Source organism: Asterias rubens, chromosome 9, assembly GCF_902459465.1.
Source record: "Asterias rubens chromosome 9, eAstRub1.3, whole genome shotgun sequence".
NCBI lineage: Eukaryota > Metazoa > Echinodermata > Asteroidea > Forcipulatida > Asteriidae > Asterias > Asterias rubens.
Genome location: NC_047070.1, coordinates 19,218,671 through 19,238,010, shown reverse-complemented (window position 1 = coordinate 19,238,010; position 19,340 = coordinate 19,218,671). Strand labels below are relative to the sequence as shown.

Below are 19,340 nucleotides of genomic sequence, written 5' to 3'. Positions count from 1 at the left end.
TGTGTGCTTTTCTATGCTTGATTTCGAGACCTCAGATTCTAAACTTGAGGTTTCGAAATCAAATTCATGGAAAACTACTTCCTTCTCGAAAACTAAGTCTTTTTAGAGGGAGCCGCTTCTCACAATGTTTATACTATCAACCGATCAACCATGCTGATAATATTTTGAGTAATTACCAATAGTGTTCACTGAAACCAACGTTTGTATGAGTGAGATTGGCTGTTGTCAGCTTGGTGTTTATATATCTTTGAGGGAGTTTGCCGAATTAACTTGACGGGAAGATGATTTAAACATGTTGAGATACACTAAGTGAGAAGAGTGGTCTTCCAGTGCCTTTAATTTATATATAGCTTACCTTGTAGCGGCGTGGAAACATACTGACTTTACCCCAAGGCCAAGGGATCGTCAAGTTATGTTCAACTCCTAATAATTTTAACCTTTGATTCTCTACATGCCCAGCTTTCGTCTCAGATTATTTTAGTCCTTTAATTACCAAAGTTGGTATAATTTCTCTAACGATTTCTCTGAAAACACAATCTGACAGTATTGTTTCTGAAACTCAAATTTCGGGAGACTAATTATCTTTTTCCATAGCCACATTGCCTTGAAGTGAAATGATTGGCTCAAAATTTCTTTTATCGAAAGCTGATGTACTTATAACTTAGTTTCCAGCTAATCGAGGACTTCTCTTTGTTCTTCCAATGTTATTGGACTTTTTTTCAGCGATGTCTCCTTTAAGATCTGCCAATCGCCCGGATCCTTACACTTTCGGAACAGACAAATAAAAAGGTTCACAGATTTACAAATAACTTACAGGGTTTACAGAAGGTAATGGTAAAAGACTTCTCTTAAAATATTGTTCCACGAAATGCTTTACTTTTTGAGAAAACATTAAAACAAGATCAATTCTCGATATCGAGAATTACGGATTTATTTTAAACACATGTTATGACACGGCGAAATGGCGGAAACAAGGGTGGGTTTTCCCGTTGTTTTTTCCCGATTCCGATGACCGATTGAGCCTAAATTTTCACAGGTTTGTTATTTTATATATAAGTTGTGATACACGAAGTGTGGGCCTTTGGACCAACTGTTTACCGAAAGTGTCCAATGGCTTTAAGTGAGTAGACACGCTCACAAAAAAAATTGAGAACTGAAAACACACAATTCTACGTAACAATGGTGTTTTTTATTTCATTATTTTAATGGAACTTCGATAGCCAATTGAGCATAAATGGTTCACAATGACCCTGATCGAACGTGGCCATTTTGACTCCCTTCTCTAGTGACGTCATTACGTCATTACGTTGTAGCTTCATCGACTGAACCTGAATCCTCATTACCACTATGATACTTTAAGAAGTATGCGACGACTCTGCAAAAAAAAAAATCATCATCAGTTTATTATGTTTAAAATCGGTTTATAATGTTGTACGGTATTGTGAACCGTTAAAGCACGCACGTTTTATTAAAGGAATACATTGCCTTGGATCGGCCGAGTTGGTCTTTGAAAAGCGTTTGTAGCCGTTTGTTATAAAATGAACACGATAAGAAAGATATTTTAAAAGTAGAATATAATGATCCACACAAGTATCACTCGACATTGTGTGGTTTTCCTTTTAACTCGTCGACAAACACGGTCGGTCATTTATGGGAGTCAAATTTCCATAAAATGGCCGACCGTGTTAGTTCGCAAAGTAAAAGGAAAACCACGCAATTTCGAGGCAAATGTGTGTGGATCATTATATTCTACTTTTAAAACATCTTTCTAACCCTATGCATTTTTTAACAAACGGTTACAAACGCTTTCAAAGACCAACTCGACCGATCCAAGGCAATGTGTTCGATCCTTTAACCAATTGTAGCATTAGGAGGGACCAATTATAGGTCCCGCCAAAAAATGAATACGCCCGAGACTTGCATGGTTGTTATCATTGGTTGATTAAAACATTCAAACCATGCAGCCAAAGCTGTGTTACAAATACAGCTAAGGGTCCTTAAAGGCAGTGGACACTATTGGTAATGACTCAAAATCATTATTGTCATAAAACCTCTTTTGGTAATGAGTAATGGGGAGAGGTTGATAGTACAAAACATTGTGAGAAAGGCTCCCTCTGAAGTGACGTAGTTTTCGAGAAGGAAGTAATTTTCCATGAATTTGATTTCGATACCTCAAGTTTAGAACTTGAGGTCTTGAAATCAACCATCCAAACGCACACAACTTTGTGCGACAAGGGTGTTTTTTCTTTCATTATTATCTCGCAACTTCGATGACCGATTGAGCTCAAATTTTCACAGGTTTGTTATTTTATGCATATGTTGAGATACACCAAGTGGGAAGACTGGTCTTTGACAATTACCAATAGTGTCCACTGTCTTTATAGGTTTGAAATATTTTGGGCAAATTCTTGACGAATAGACCTACTCCAAACTGGAATGTTTTAATTGGACGCATTTTCACAGATTAGTTATTGTGTGATGTTCAGTGCCCAACTGAGAATGACAATCCCATATCCGAATGTAATAGGGAAAAAAGAAGAGTTCACACTTACAGGAAGATACACAGTTCAAGAAAGAAAAGTCCACTGGCAGTTAGGAAGCTGACGGTCCCATTAAGAATATGAAGAGTTGCAGGGTAGAGATTATCAAATATGAGTGCAGCACACAACGTAGCAATGGCGTCCATATTCATCAGCAAGGCCACCACACTACCTGTGTATGCAAGTAATAAGACTTAATAATAATACTATAGGTTAATCTCGGTTAATTTCGGCAAATGAGCATTTAACCACCAAGCTATTCTATTTCGCGCGAAATCGAATGCTACTGAAAATGGTCATTCGATTTCGTTTTATGATTAGTAAAATGTAATGTTGCGTCATTCGATTTAACAAAATAATCATTCAATTTAAAATTCATCAAAGCAGCATTCAAATTCGCAGACGCTTCTGGAGGCGTGTGTGTCACGAAAAAGAATGACGGTACGCTAAATTGAACAGAGTGCTACAGGAATTTGACTCGACTCTAAAGGAAATTGAATGGCCGAATTCTGAATTTGAAACGCAGTAACAACTGGAGAGGCAAAACAGCTTTAATTCGAACGCATGAAAATGAAATTGATTGCTCATTTGCCGAATTTGACAGAGAAAACCTATAATAATAATAATAAGACTTGTAATGCACACGTATCCTGGTAATATACAGGGATGAGAGTCATTACTAACAAAAAAGTCTAAAACTTGGATACAAATTCAAAGGTATGTTGAAATTATGGCATTTCTACCTTTTGGTAACCCCTGGGGTTATAGATTCCAAAGAGCTTTTCGGAACAGTATCCAAAGCACTAGAGAAGTAGACCAATAAGCAGGATTTCTTTATTTGTGGACAAAATATATTGTCTAATTTTCTTCACCAGGCAGAAACAAAAAGTCTGAATTCAGCCAAAAGTCTGAACAATCTTATCCCTGATATACCTCTCTCTAAAAAGAAGACAACATACTTCAGAGGAAGCCGTTTCTCACAATGTGTTATACTGTCAACAGCTCTCCATTGCTCATCAAGTAAGTTTTTATGCCAACAATTTTTTTGATTTAGTTCCCCTTCTTCTTTTCAGTTTCCATAAACTGTCACTCAAATATTAAGACTACATGCCTGGAGCCTTTTATTATAGTCATCTAAAAGCATACAAATTAATTGTGCAGCAATCATGTTTTTGCTTTCATTATTCTCTTGCAAATTCGATGACCAATTGAGTCAAGACTTTCACCGATTTGGATGTTATGCATATGTTGAGATACAATAAGTGACAACACTGTGATAATTACCAAAGGTTTCCAGTGCAAGCAAGGTAGAATCGTAAGTGCTTGTAAAGAAACACTGAACACTTTTTGTGGAAGAGTCCCTGAAACCTGTGTGTGTTTAGTGATACATGGCAAGCAGTTAAAAAGAGCCATACACATTGTAGAGCTCAATTAAAGCAACGGACACCTTTGGTAATTGTCAAAGACCAGTCCTCCAACTTGGTGTATAATCTCAACATATGCATAAAATAACAAACCAGCTGTGAAAATTTGTACTCAATTAAGTTGCGAGATAATAATAAAACTAAAACCACCCTTGTCACACGAAGTTGTGTGCTTTCATATCCTTGATTTCGAGACCTCAAGTTCTAAATCTGAGGTCTCGAAATCAAATTCGTGAAAAATTACTTCTTTCTCGAAAACTACGTCACTTCAGAGGGAGCGGTTGGCATACACAAAATGAAAACATACAATTAAAAATGAAGAATAAACATAATCTAACTTATATGAAACCCAAAATACGTCTAAGTGAACAAGTATGTCTTTAGTTCCCTCTTCAAGTTGTTGAGTGATTAGCACTGTATACTCAGTACTTTCCCGAGTCCTGTGAAAAAATATCACAGGCATGTTACTCGGGTGGCATTCGAACCCACGACCCTTGCAGTTCTAGAGCAGTGTCTTACCAACTAGACTACCGAGGTTGCCCGGCAGCTAGAGGCAGTTCGAATCCTATGTTTTGGCAGCGGGTACCGCAACGATATAATAGATGTTAAATTTGCATCGGGGATAAAGAATATTAATTTTAGTTCTTTCGAACTGCCTCTAGCTGCCGGGCAACCTCGGTAGTCTAGTTGGTAAGACACTGCTCTAGAATTGCAAGGGTCGTGGGTTCGAATCCCACCCGAGTAACATGCCTGTGATATTTTTTCACAGGACTCGGGAAAGTACTGAGTATACAGTGCTAACACACATCGGTGTATGGGTAAAAAACAAAATTAATATTCTTTATCCCCGATGCAAATTTAACATCTATTATATTGTTGAGTGATGTTGTTTGGCGAAGTTAGACAGGGATAGTCTTTGTACGAACCTGTTTCGTCACCAGGAACTAACATAGTTGTCAATCCTTTGTAAATTGCGGGAACCAATCCGAAGACAAACGTTGGCATTGCGGCTATAGATACAAAAAAACAAAATCGTGATTAGGATTTGAGGCATTGCATGGTGAGGTATCAATATATATTTGGTTTGCAGTAACACCATGTGTGTATCTACTTGCCAGGTAGACTTTGTTCCGAGAGAACTGTCTTTCTTTATTCTACTACCGCGGGATAGATATTCGGGGGTTCAGGAAAGTTCTCAGTTCTGAAAAGAACTGTCCTGCTTTTTAACTATTACTCGGGCGGATGGTAAAGGAATAGGCTGGGACTACTACTTTAGCTTAGATCATACTACCGCGGAGTCAGTTCTTGGGTTGGTCTCAACGTTTGGACTAGCTTGCTCTAGTCATCGTCAGGAGACTGAAGATGTAAGAGATGAGTGGGCTTATTTATAGGGGTTCAGAGGATTAGCAATATCGTGATTAGCAATATTATTAATTTAATTAAATTTTGGCTGTCAAGGTAAAAACAAAAGTATAAAACTGTCATCAAAAGATGTGTAAAACCAGATATGTTATGGAACATCTAAAGGCATGTCACAAGAGGCAATATACAGGCAATCAGTTCCAGGCAATCTCCAAGAAGGAAAGTTCTACACTTCAATGTTCATCTATTTTTTATTGTAGATCGTAAGACAATGTTCGAAAAATGACCCATGTGCAACTAAAGTGGGCCTGTAGTATGCACTGCAGTTGGTTGTCTCAAAGTTGCCTGTAAATGTTGTATCGTGTGCAATGGCCCTTTGTTATAAAGAGGTGAACACTCTACAACTCATTGGTCAAACTTAGCCCGGGTCCGGGTCCCTTTGGGCCTGGCCACTGATCTCTATTGTCGGTATAATATGGAAGTGTCGTGGCCGAGCGGTTAAGAGCACCGAATTCAAACTATGGTGTTTCTGATCAGCAGAGTGTGGGCGAATCCCCAGCCGCGACACTTGTGTCCTTAAGCAAGACACTTGACCATTGCTTCGTCCTTCGGATGAGACGTAAAGCGGTTGGTCCCATGTGTTGTGTAACGTATGTAAAAGAACCCAGTGCACTTATCGAAAAGAGAAGGGGTTCGTACTGGTGCCACAGCACCTTGTAAAGCATTACATGGTGCTATCAAAATTAGGTCTCATAATTCAGGAGCGTCACTGGCTGACGGACATGTGCGCTATATAAGAAGCCACATTTATTATTAAAGGCAGTGGACACTATTGGAAATTACTCAAAATAATTATTAGCATTAAACCTCACTTGGTAAAGAGTAATGGGGATAGGTTGGCAGTATAAAACATTGTGAGAAACGGCTCCCGATGAAGTGGAGTAGTTTTCGAGATAGAAGTAATTTTCCACGATTTGATTTCGAGACCTCAGATTTAGAACTTGAGGTCTCGAAATCAACCATCTAAACGCACACAACTTTGTGTGACAAGGGTGTTTTCTTCTTTCTTTATTACCTCGCAATTTTGATGACCGATTGAGCTCAAATTGTCACAGGTTAGTTTTTTTTATGCATATGTTGAGATACACCAACTGTGAAGGCTAGTCTTTGACAATTACCAATAGTGTCCACTGGCTTTAAGAAGAAAATTATTGAACGACGCACGGTGCTTATAAGCAGCTCTATTAAATAATGGCCCAAATGGCTTGCACCCGCTACCTACCTAACCAAATGGCAGTTGTTGTTCTGGCAATCGAGAAAAGTCCACAGCTGATGCTTATGGACAGCAAGACCAAAATAACTATGACATTATTGTTGACGTGTGCCCATCGTAAACAGGGTAGAAACACCAGCAGAGCAATGGCATTTGCTATTGCTATGACGCCTATTAAGGAACCTAGGGAATGGAAATAAAGTATACAAATAATAGTGGGTGCGTTCGTTTAGCTTCCCCGGGTCGACCCGGTGTGTGGCGTTTTCTTTTTCCAGGACGAACGTGTGCAGATAATTACCCACGTTCGTCCTGGAAAAAAAACCGCCACACACCTGGGTCGACCCAGGGAAGCTAAACGAACGCACCCAGTGACTGCTTCGAGTATTTAACTATTGAACGCTTCGAGTGTTATGGTACACAATATTAAAGGAGCATTACAAAATTGGTAGGAAAATGATATCGTGAAGATCACAGATTTACGTGTAATGATGATGATAGTAGAAAACATCACTTGAAATATTTCTGTTTGAAATTTTATATTTGATGAGAAAGAAATAATCTAATTTCGCAGTGGAGTTTATCGACCAGTGATCGTTTTATTCGTGTGGTTTTTTTTTACATAATGTCATCTGCAACGTGATCTCCTCTCCTCAAATTTACATTCATAAATACCTCAGACGGTTTCGCTATTCCTATTGGTGAAGAGCGCGTCACGTGGGGTGTTTAAACGGTTGATAATGACCAGCTGGAGCTGATTATAAATGGTTGTTTTCGGATACGTTTAGATGCATACTACGCGCACGAATGCATATCCGAAACTGTCTCAGTCATAAAAATGCAAAACACGTACAGAGCTCAAGAACGTCGGAAAAGGATAAGTTTTACAGGGTTTCGCTATGTAACCAAAAAGAAACTAATGAAGGGGAATAAAAGAGTAGTGACTCATTGTTAAACTGCCGTTTAAAACCTTGCAGAGTCGTGGCCAAGCGATAAAGGCCCTCTCCTTCGGCTCGGGCCTTTATCGCACGGCTACGACCCTGTCGGTTTTAAACGGCAGTTTAAGAACTCGTCGCTACTCTTTTATCCCCTTGATTTAAAACAGAACGTGTAATTACCGATCATGAATGGACTCCATCTGAAGGGTGCTTTGCTGGCATATAACACAAACACACTTTGGAAACCTGTTAAAACAAAGTAAAGTAAAGTAACATTGATTGTTTTACCCCACCAGTCGCTTTCTGTTTAAGAATATAATAGACCGATTGCGCTCCGTGCGTCACGTGACCTATAGTGGGTATTATATTTAAACAAACACGGCCTACTGCATATGAACGGGCGTTAAAAAGACATGATTACTGTGGTTTTTTTGACTCAATAAAGACTCAATTCTTGAAATCACTGACAAATATTCCGGAGTTTGTAACATGAGACCTTACCGGTGGCTGAACAATGCCAGTAATGGGTAAACACAGTTCCACCAATATAGGAAATTCCACGAGAATGTTCCACGATGTCATGTGTTTTGCACGGAAAGTGTAGTTTTACATTGCCCTCGTTGTAATGATTTTGCTGCCAACATTTTCAAAAAAAATCTCCCGAAGAAGCTGCAAATCCCTTAATTATCACCCTCAAATTATTTGATTAGAAGGGGTAGCTGTCAGCTATGAGTCGGACAACTTCGCGATCTCCCATCAGAGCCCAATAAATGGCCGACCTTGTCAGTTCAGGCAAATGTGTGTGGATCATTGTATTCTACTTTTAAAACATCTTTCCAACCATGTGCATTTAATTTAAAACCGGTTCAAACGCTTTTTATAGACCAACTCGTCCGATCCAAGGCAACGTGTTCCTTTAAGAACTCTTCTACAAGAAACATCTTCTCTCTAATTATCCTGAGTGACTTCTTCTTAAAGGAAGTGGACACTTTTGGTATAACTACTCAAAATAATTAGTAGCATAAAACCTTATACTTGGTAACGAGTAATGGGGGGAAGTTGATAGTATAAGACATTGTGAGAAACGGCTCCCTCTGAAGTAACGTATTTTCGAAAAAGAAGTAATTGCCAACGAGTTTGATTTCGATACCCCAGAATTAGAATTTGAGGGTCTCGAAATCAAGAATCTGAAAGTACACAACTTCGTGTGACAAGGGTGTTTTTTTCTTTCGTTATGATTTCGTTACTTCGACGACCAATTGAGCTCAAATTTTCACAGGTTTGTTATTTTATGCATATGTTGAGATACACCAAGTGAGAAGACTGGTCTTTGACAATTACCAGTAGTGTCCAGTGTCTTTAAGTAGCGTTTGCTTTGTTTATCTGGCTTTGTCCCTGTCTTTATTCTGTTGTAGCTTTAGTTCCGTTTCGAAGTCCACGACACTCACAAGATTTTGTCTTTTGAATTTGCCTCTATTTCATTGTGTCTCGCATAATTATCATTTTTTGAAGTTCTTAAGGCTTGTATAATTATTATATTTGCTCAATAAACCTTCGTTCTAATTAATTATATACAAACCCTGAGTACATTTTTTGCATTATGGAAATAAATGTTGAACTGAATTGAAAATACTGGTGTACATTGTCAAAGAGCTGCCTTAGCAGAAAATATTGCTTGACACCTTAATTTGCTTAATAACGGTACACCATAGTAATTTGGCTGTTAACCTTATTCTGGTAGGTAAGCAGAATTTTATTGTGCTTAGCCACTTTCCGGCTATAAGCAGCTCAGTAATTAAAGGGGTCTAGGTGTCAAACTTACCAACAAACGCGACCTGATTCACAAGAAATGCGACCATCACCAGAATAATAATCAATCTCTTCCGCCCTGGCCGTTTCCTAACAGCAACAACGAAGGATCTCAGCACCAAGTCTACGCTACAACACGCCGCACAAAACCCACCGACACCCCCGTCGTGGTCGCGAGGGGCGTGCGCCAAGTCCTCGCCGTCATTCGGCTCTCCACATCCCCCGAGCAAGGGATCCGTTTCTTGCACCGTTGAGTTCTCGGAAGACTCCAGTGGACGCGTTTCATTCAAACACACAAGTGTGTATAATATACCACAAAGGAAAAGCACAATCATAAGAATGAAGAGGAGCGAATAGAGATGGGCATCCAACAGTAGCCCTGATGAAAATAACGAAATAACGGATGCTATAAAGAGAGCTCCATCAGCTAGCCCAACACGTTTTACTCGCTCCTCTGTGGTTGTGATATCCGCAATGTAACTCACAGCAGTCGCCATGATGATGACCTGGCCACCCGAAGCTCCTAGACCCAACGATCCTAGGAGTAGAAATGGCATCGGGATGTGGATCCACACGGAACAAACTAGCCAGACTGTTCCGAAAATAACACCACCTAGACATCCGATGATGAGTGCAGGTTTCCGGCCGCTCCGATCGGACCACGCAGCTAGGACCAGACTGGAACACAAAGTCGGAACCAGCAGTGCGATGTCCGTGTACATCATCCAGCGAGCAGTGTCAATCTGGACCTGCTCTTCCCAGTGAGGATTCCCACTAAGGTTGTAACAGGCTTCCAGGTCGTTGTAGTTGATCATGCAGAGTTTGAAGAAGAAAAACTGCTGCCTGCCCTGGACGAGGAAGTATATAGCTGTCATGGCAGCCAGCACTAAAGGTTCCACTGTGATGCCGCCTAACAGACGACGGATATAAACACAAACTCCCATTCTGATACAAGTGTTTCTTAACCAACCAATGTCCTCAAATCTACGCTCACGGACACACACAGCAACCGAGTCTAGAAACTGAACGATAAATCAAACACTTCAGAATAGAAGATAGCTGACCAGTAATCGTTCGATTGAGATATTTGTAGAACTAAAAAGTTCAATTTTTTTTCAAAAGCTCATGCATAAAACTTAGTCCCGAAAAGTCAATAAGAATGTCTCTTAAGCACAACGAGTATGGGCATTGCTGTGTTTCGTTTGCTGAAGGCCCAATTCTGTGCTACATTTAGAGCTGTCCCACTGATCCAGGCGCAGGCACGTTGGAAGACCGGTCTTGGATCTTCCTTGCTCTATGGATACAAACAGAATGCACCAAGGGACACCTAAAAACCGGCGATTTAGACAGGAGGTCATACCACAGATTGGGGTGGAGCTGTTTTAGACAGGCTTTCCAGTCTGCTATGAGACTCAACACAACAGAAACATGAACCCTCCCTCAATGCAGTTTGCTGACCAAATTGTCCGGAAGCCAAGCTCTATCTACAAAGGGCCAGTTGCAACGATAACGGAGGCCAAGCAGCTCTACGGGACAACTGCTAGCCCATGTGATTCACAGACGTCAAACTATCACAGCATGATCCTGCTCTATGATCAAATTGCACTCCCTTTAGAAATTACCAAAATCACGATTAAAAATACTCCCTTTGGACAAAAGTTGGGAGACCTCATTGTCGTCTTGAAAACTCGTTAGCTCTCGCATACACCAAGGTGGATTAGGTTGTTTGGTCGAATCATAGCCATATAGAACCACACCTCTGTGTTGAATGTACGTACATAGATAATGCGAAAGTGAAAGGGTGCCAGAGAATTCGGATCGATCGAGACGCAAAGACCAAACTCTGAAAACACATACAAACGCAATAGCTGCAGTTAGGCCTATATTTTTATACACCGAATATACACTGCTGACCACCCGGTTATTGAACAACATTTCCTCGGTATTGCCATGGAGGTACCTCCATGGTATTGTTCGACCTTACCACCGGCAGACAGCTCCCCCCGTAAAAACCATCTGCTTATGCAAGGCTTGGTCTTCGCTGGGTCTTCTCTGCTCGTACAACCATGGTACTGTAATGGTCTCAACTCTACCAGTCCAAATCTGTAACTTCTCTCTGGTGGGACACCTATCGCGTGTAAATAAAAAACAAGCAATGAATTTACCACAGACGGTGTATTTTTGATCCGCCCAAGCCTTAGAATCGTTCCAGGTTAACAGAGCCTAGCCTTACAGGATACAATACCGTATACTCTCCAGCGATCCCACTGAATTCACTACACGTGTACGTACATAATATTATACATACTGTACGCACAATGCGTATGGTGTACTCAATCTCCACACACTGGGTCAAGTTGTGTACAATATACAAACATGTACGTACACCGTGGTGTAGGGGTCACTGTGGGTGTCTGAAAAACACAGTTGGGTCATGGCTCGATCAAGGACCACTCTTTATGGTTGAATGAAGCTTGAATGGAACTTATCGACCCCCCCCCCCCCTACACGAGTAGAATAACAAGCTGCAAGGTTGGGTTTTATAGATTGGTAAACACACAAAGCCGTCGATTTCACCAAACTCTTCCCAACTTAGAGTTAATCGTAAGACTTTGGTTGAGTTATTTTCCGTAATTTCCATTGACGTTAGGGAGCATTGAACCCACCCTACTCTCTAAATGTAAAAGAGTGAAAAACACCACTCTTTACATTTCGAGCTGTCCTCCATACGGCTCCTTTTTTATTATTATCTTTTAGAAGGGTTTCACTCCAGGACAGAGTGAAAAATCACTCAAAAAGATGCAAACTTCAATCTAAAAGAGTGGAAGATCACTCGAAAAAGAGTTGTCCTTCATATGGCTCTTCAAAGAGTGCTTTTCACTCTCTAACATTAAAGGCAGTGGACACTATTGGTAATTACTCAAAATAATTATTAGCATAAAACCTTTCTTGGTGACGAGTAATGGGGAGAGGTTGATGGTATAAAACATTGTGAGAAACAGCTCCCTCTGAAGTGCCATAGTTTTGGAGAAAGAAGTAATTTCCCACGAATTTGATTTCGAGACCTCAAGTTAAGAACTTGAGGTCTCGAAATCAACTATCTAAACGCACACAACTTCGTGTGACAAGGGTACTTTTTCTTTCATTATTATCTCGCAAGTTCGATGACCGATTGAGCTCAAATTTTCACAGGTTTGTATTTTTATGCATTTGTTGAGATACACCAAGTGAGAAGACTAGTCTTTGACAATTACCAATAGTGTCCACTGCCTTTAAGCCTGGGCCCAGTTTGTAAGATGTTACGGCTTAGAAAAACAATTGCCTAGCGCCCCGTCAAACTTCTCACATAGAATTGAGGATGTTCCACTGGAAGTGGCCCTTCGCAAAATATAGGGCGCATCTTGCCCTCTCAACGAACTTGTTGTAAAAATGTTGCGCATATTTACACGTGGGTCAAGCTGCCATTTTAACCATATAAGGTGCTGATGTACTTTTTTTGTCCAAAAACAAAATCCTGGTTACGGGCCTGAAGGCCACCGAAGGTGGCCTCTCGCGAGTACTTATAAACCGTTGACACAACGTGTTGTGTAAAATACAAATAATTGTGTAAAATTAATTGTGTAAAATCATCACACACTATTCTTTAAAAAATTACACAAATGGGGTTGTGTAAACCGTTTACACAACAGTTGATGGGTTCGTATAAACAGGGGTTGTGTAAAATGTTACACAACTTGCATAAGATGGTACCCGGCCGAAATAACAAGTAAGGGACCCCACCAAGACTCCCTCTTGTACAAAATCTATACTTGTCTGACTATTTAAAGACAATCCCCATGCCTACTACTTATTACCCACAATATGTTCTATATCCGAAGATGCCACGTATACGACTTTGTCTAAATTGGTCCGTAATTAACGGAAGTCATGAGTTTCTGTGGACAAAAAAGTACGGCGTTCAATATGTATAGTGGGTCATTTTGAAAACCAGGTTACACAAAATTAAGGCCGGAGATGTAAAGACGACCTATTTATAACAGGGACGAAGCTGAAAGCTGAGTACTGCCAGGGTAGTCTTCAATTAATGGTTAGCTGGTGCGAACTTGTTTAGCGAGTATAGTTTACTAAACCTCGTGTCGATTTGCCGGTGTGGCAGGAGATTTTGTTCCCCGAAGATGCTGTCACAACGATTTGTGGTCGCTCTATAGGTCCCATAAGAGGTGGGATGGGCTGATGTAATGTACGTTTGTAATGGACCATCTCCCGAGCCAACTACTGGGCACGTCTTCCTTTTTAAGAAAGATTCGACTAGCAATAATAATGTTATTAATGTTGGTTTTTACCCATACACCGACACCCCTGTTTCGACTCGAATTCCTTCAAGTTAATTTACCGTATAGTACCTCTCAATGAAATTGTTTTGGTTTTAGCCATAAACACCGACTTGTGTTAGCACTGTATACTCAAGAAAAGTATACTTTCCCTCAGCTCTGTGAAAAAAAGGCCTAAGCATAATTACAGGCACATTACTCGGTGGGATTCGAACCCACGACCTTTGCATTTCTAGAGCAGTGTTATACTAACTACACCACCTAGTAGATTGCCCTATTAAATCCTACATTTTAATGACAATTACACACATTTCTATAATGAAAGCAATGTCAACTTTACTCTTCAGAAGTTAAGTCACTCTCTGTTTTCAAGATATTTAGAAGTTGTGAAAGAAACAGCCGAACACAACTTAAAGGCAGTGGAGACTGGGTGCGTTCGTTTAGCTTCCCTGGGTCGACCCCGGTCTGCCCCGATACGTTCCAATAGCTTTGACGGGGCTCACCTGGGTCAGCCCCGAGTGCCCTGCTTGTGTAGTGGGTCACTTGGAGGTGACCTGAGGTGCATGCCGTCACCACGAGAGGGCTAGTGTGATCGTTCGATTAGCTCTTGTCAGGGGCTCACCCGAGTGAGCACCGCGGGGTAGACCCAGGGAAGCTAAACGAACGCACCCGCTATTAGTAATTACTCAAAATAATTATTAGCATAAAACCTCACTTGGTAAAGAGTAATTGGGAGAGGTTGGCAGTGTATTGTGAGAAACGTCTCCCTCTGTAGTATTAACATAGATTTCGAGAAAGGGTTAATTCCCCGAATTTGATTTCGAGACCTAAGATTTAGAATTTAAGGTCACGAAATCAAGCATCTGAAAGCACACAACTTCGTGTGACCATGCAGGGTGTTCTTTCGTTCATTATTATCTCGCAACTTCGACGACCCATTGAGCTCAAATTTTCACAGGTTTGTTATTTTATGCATATGTGAGATACACCAAGTGAGAAGAGTGGTCTTTGACAATTACCAATAGTGTCCACTGTCTTTAAAAGGGAATGCAAGCACTACAATACACCACGATATCTACATCACAAACTTTGACACAAACACTGATATTGTCATCGAAAACAAAAAGTTAGAGAAAATTAGAAAATTACAAACATTTTGAGACAAACTCTAAGATGAAAGACCCAACCAGAGAAAAACAGCAGGGCCCAATTTCATAAAGTTCTTTAGCAGAAAACACAGCTTGACAAGGGCACCACTCGCGCACCGGTGTAAACGTCATGGTGTGTGAGGTGTTTACCCGTTTTTGCTTAGCAAGATTTTTCTGTGCTTAGCAGGTTTTTTTGCTTACCTGCTTTATGAAATTGGGCACAGACTAGGATTCTGGACAAAGGTTAGACTTGTGGACGAGTCGTTAATGGTCTACCGCGGTGAGATAGTCGAGTTGTGGCTGTGCTCTCGCGAGATCACTGCTCTCGCGCGAACTGCTGGTTGCCGACTTCGGGGCGTGAGAGCTGTAGTCGCGCGGGGCCAGCAGTCTCGCGAGAATACCGCGGGAATAGCGAGGAGATTATTATTCGGAATAGAGCCGGAACGCTATCACCTTCTTTTATTTCGAGTGGTGTCCTCGGTCAATGATATTACGGCTGAGGTTTCTCCAGGTCTTCTTGTCCCCCATGCGTGTGGATACTTCTCCAGCTGGCACAAATCCAGTGTCCTTTTTATAGCGACAGATATTTAACGACTTGTCCACAAGTCTAGGCAAAGGCATGTGCATGAGTTTAATGTTAAGGACCTTTTCTTTAAGAGACTGATGACGAAGGGTATTGTTTTAGTGCTCTCTTATTATCAGAGTGTACGTACCACGACACATTGTTTGCAACTGTTAATGATGGAAGTGCATAAACCCCAATTAAGCCTTACCCCCAATTAAAAATCCGCGTTGTCTCTCACAAATGAAACGAATTCTTTATGGTTTACGAATTTATCAATCAAGCTTTACTAAATGAAGTCTTTGCATGACATAAGAGCCAACCTACGTCAGTCCAAAAACCTATCATTACAACTCACACAACCCTTTTCGAAACAACGGGTCGGATCGGGCGTAGGCTCCGGCTTGAGCTTCCTCCACCTGGCCGGTAGAAAACCCGTATGGAAAGCTCAGGAGTTAGGTTCTCAATAACTGATTGGGTCTAAAGCTAGACTTGACTCAAGTCCCGATCCCGTGCCATCGTCAGAAACTACTGTTTTGTGATGCTCTGCATACCCGACCAAACCAGTCCGCTTCACAATCACATTATTTGACTGCAAGCACGCACTGTACTGTATGCTACGGGTTGTGGCATAGTAAATGGGAGACTTTTGGACGCTAGGTGGCAGCAGACTTATCAGGTAAATTTCCATTGTTTACGTAGTTCTGAGCCTGCGCACATGACCGAGAACAATGGAAATTCACCTGGTAAGTCTGCTGTCACCAAGCGTCCCAAAAGTCTCCCATTGGCGTGATGTGCTTAGGGATCTCTCACACGAGAACGGGACTTGAATCAAGTCTAGTCTAAAGCCTGAGATGAGGCCCAAGCCGTGGTTTCGAGAAGGGCCATAGAGAGAAAGGTCCATCTGCAACTATATATTAGTCATATCCATGAGCAGTGTTGGGCAAAATGGCGTTTATGGCTAACAATCATATCATTGGCTTAAACCATCGGTCCTTGAGTCCTTAGACTTGGTCCTGATATATCCGGCAGCCGATTTCAGGAAACACTCGGTTTAATCCTAACTCGAGTTAGGACGACCTCGTCATAGGATGGGTTCAATGCGTCCTATTAAGTCTATGGATACGACACTTAACTCGTCCTAACTCCTAAAATCATTTCTATTAAGTTACGAAGAGTTTGGTGAAATCGACGGCGGGTCTCGTTGTGCCTGGCCAATTTCTAGGTCAGTGTGATCAGTCTGACCCAGTCTGATCAAGCCGACTGCAAACGGGTTCAATTCATAACCCAGTGGTTTTTAGCAGCTTTCCTGTTTCAGTCATCCGCACGTGTTAGTTTGTGACCAGTTGGCCACTTTACATGATGTCTACAAAGTTGTCAACAAAATATCAAAACCAAAGTATCAACAAACTTTCGTCGGTTCGATTGCAACCCGAGGTAAACTTGGTTTTAATTTTCTCAGAAGCCACAAAGCACATCGTCATTAACCAAGGTCAGATTAAGTAACTTATTTCACACTAATTACATACAGTCTTAATAACCGTATATAAGAAATCGTATGGCAGCTACCGTCTTATTGTAAAGAGACAAGAAAGTACGGAATCGGAGAGTCGAATGATGCCTTGTATGGTTTCAGGCAATAATATATTCACTGTGCCTTGTAATTGTGACTCAGTGCATGCGGTGATCTGATGAATCATTATCAACTCTCAAATTTATTTATGGAAGTTCACCTCAGCAACTATAAAAGAGACTCCACTCTGCTGATAAAGATGTAGATGCAACTGACAAGGGAAGCATACTCCCCTCCCCTCCCCCTCTCTCTCCCTCTCACAACCAAAGTGGTCTGTTTTCTGTTAAACGCCAAGTGAATTAAAGAGTCTTAGAAAATGTCTTGCAAGGAGATTCCTGAATTCATCATCCCATCATTAAACACTGGGAGCAAGACGCGGCTCTCAGACTTATCTCTGTACAGTTCTCTTCTCAGCAACTGCTCATCTGGATCTCTCTTCCTCGATGCAAACTCTCTACACTCACAGAGGAGGAAGTCTCCATGCCAAAGATCTCGCAAATCTTTGGGGTGCACCTCGACGCGTTTGACGGTGGAGAAATCTGCCTTGCGCCGCTTCTCGGAGGAGGTTTGGCCGGCGCATCCTCAGTCACCACTGCCTAGAAGGCTGTTTCCATCCTTCTCATCACCAACACTAAGGCTCAAGAGGATGTCAGTGCAGAGTACAGATGCATCAATTCGTGAATCTTACATCGATACGGCATTATCGTCCATGACGCTAATTCACGATGAGGAGCCAACCGAGCTACAGTCTGGCAGTACATCCACATCCGACCTGGAGCCAACCTCTGATGACGGCATAAGCATCTCAGCACAGTACAACGCACACAACAAGAACCTCCAATTCAGTATCCATGACTTATATTGTGGTGTATCCACAATGAGTAATAAGAAACTCAGCTACAAAGTCAAGTTAACTCTAAACCCCGGCAAACAGAGTCATTTATTAGAAGGCATCCCGTCTTCAGACGACTCCGTTGATGGCAGCATCCTCCCTCCGAAGAGAGCCGTCTTCAAGGGGATGAAGTCGACTAGTCTTTCGTCTAAGATACTAACCATCAAAGTGTACACCAATGGTCTACTTCGGAGGACTGGGAAGATGCTGTACCAAGCCAGTATGCCTCTTGCCGATTTCTCACTCACTGGAGATGCTAACTGGGTCACCTTAGAGCCAACAGCTCAACAAACGGTAAGTCGTAGTTGTCTCTCCTTCCCAAATTGTCACTTTGGTTCCGGCTTCGTCAGTCTGTTGGACGCCCTCGAAATGAATGAGTCAAAGCCGGGGCTAATGCCAGGGCAGAGTTTCAAGTGTAAATGAACTTGTGCAGGAAGAAGCAAATAAGTCTGGTCTTTTCATTTTTAAGAGTAACGTAAAACTACCCTTGCCTCTTTCCGTAACACAGCAAACTTTATAACAGGTCATGGAACCAGTTATTGCCTTAAGAGCCATGTGCGTTGCAACTGTATATGGAGAGACGGAGCTCACAATTAATTGTGTTTCATTATTTTCTCTTGTATCGGTATTACAGACGGCAAGCTCGATCTCATTTTGCATGTGCTACAACGCTCACAAGAAGAAGTTGATGATAACTGTAGTCAAAGCAAAGTCATTAAAGATGTCTGCTTTAGCAAAAGGTGAGTAAAGCTGAAACTGTTCTGTGATGTTGTTTTCTTCAATTCTCACCCACCATTGTCTTTTCTTCAAACAGCGGCATCTCAATTGACAAGACCTTATATTTATTCATTGTTTGTACCTTTTCATTTGCAGAATCCTACGTGGAAGTGAAACTGTTCCGACGAGGTGGCGCTGAGGATGAAGCCATGAAGACGGTCCGAACAAAGTGCCACCAAGGCGGTAGCAATCCCGTGTACAAGGAGGCCTTCTCGTTGGACTTCACGGCCGAAGGCAGTGATACCTCGAGGTACGCAGAGCTAATGTTCACCGTGCGTCGTAAAGGTCTCTTCGGGGCAGACAAGGTTCTCGGCGAGGTGACACTGTCCAGCGATTTGCAGCTCCGATGGAAAAAGTCCGAGTCGCTTAAAAACAAACTAGACGAAGTCTTCCGCTACCCGGGGAAAGTTATAACCCAGTCACATGACTTAGGTCTATCTACTTTCTGAGGCAGTTCACAGCCAAACCTCATTAAAAATAAGCAAGAACATTTTTCTGTGAAGCTGGAGGATTAGACGCTCATTGTGAAAGCACAGTGGCAGTTTTTTGTCGTTTCTCTGCAAGTAGACACTGAACTGACATTTTTTTTTAAATAAATGTAGGCCTATAAATCAGAATTTCGTTAACAAAAACAATTTTTTTTTTTTTTAACGAAACGCTGATTTAATCATGACTCTACCTTTACCGAAAAGTTGATTAAATTTCTATTTTTTA

The 19,340-nt window shown here is 41.4% G+C and overlaps 1 protein-coding gene across 2 annotated transcripts; it reads right to left on the bottom strand.

The window, feature by feature from the left end:
• Window positions 1–1,176: 1,176 nt before the first annotated feature.
• On the bottom strand, window positions 1,177–11,594 carry LOC117294570 (proton-coupled folate transporter-like). Of its 2 annotated transcripts, XM_033777033.1 has the most exons (6): window positions 9,357–11,594; window positions 7,715–7,780; window positions 6,609–6,782; window positions 4,891–4,974; window positions 2,553–2,712; window positions 1,177–1,375 (listed from the first exon to the last, which is right to left on the bottom strand). In XM_033777033.1, the coding sequence occupies exons 1-6, from the start codon at window positions 10,285–10,287 to the stop codon at window positions 1,303–1,305; spliced, it is 1,488 nt and encodes a 495-aa protein (XP_033632924.1). In that variant the 5' UTR covers window positions 10,288–11,594; the 3' UTR covers window positions 1,177–1,302. The 2 variants fall into 2 exon arrangements, with proteins under 2 accessions (XP_033632924.1, XP_033632925.1); XM_033777034.1 differs by lacking the exons at window positions 2,553–2,712; window positions 4,891–4,974.
• Window positions 11,595–19,340: the final 7,746 nt, after the last annotated feature.

What these genes read in the sequence shown, in the direction of transcription:
- LOC117294570 (XM_033777033.1), bottom strand. Translation starts at nt 10,287, where the DNA reads ATGGGAGTTTGTGTTTATATCCGTCGTCTGTTAGGCGGCATCACAGTG. An exon ending in GAATCAGGTCGCGTTTGTTG is followed by an intron (nt 7,781 to 9,356) that starts GTAAGTTTGACA and finishes TTGTTTTAACAG; the next exon opens with GTTTCCAAAGTGTGTTTGTG. An exon ending in AGTTCCTGGTGACGAAACAG is followed by an intron (nt 2,713 to 4,890) that starts GTTCGTACAAAG and finishes TTGCATACACAG; the next exon opens with GTAGTGTGGTGGCCTTGCTG.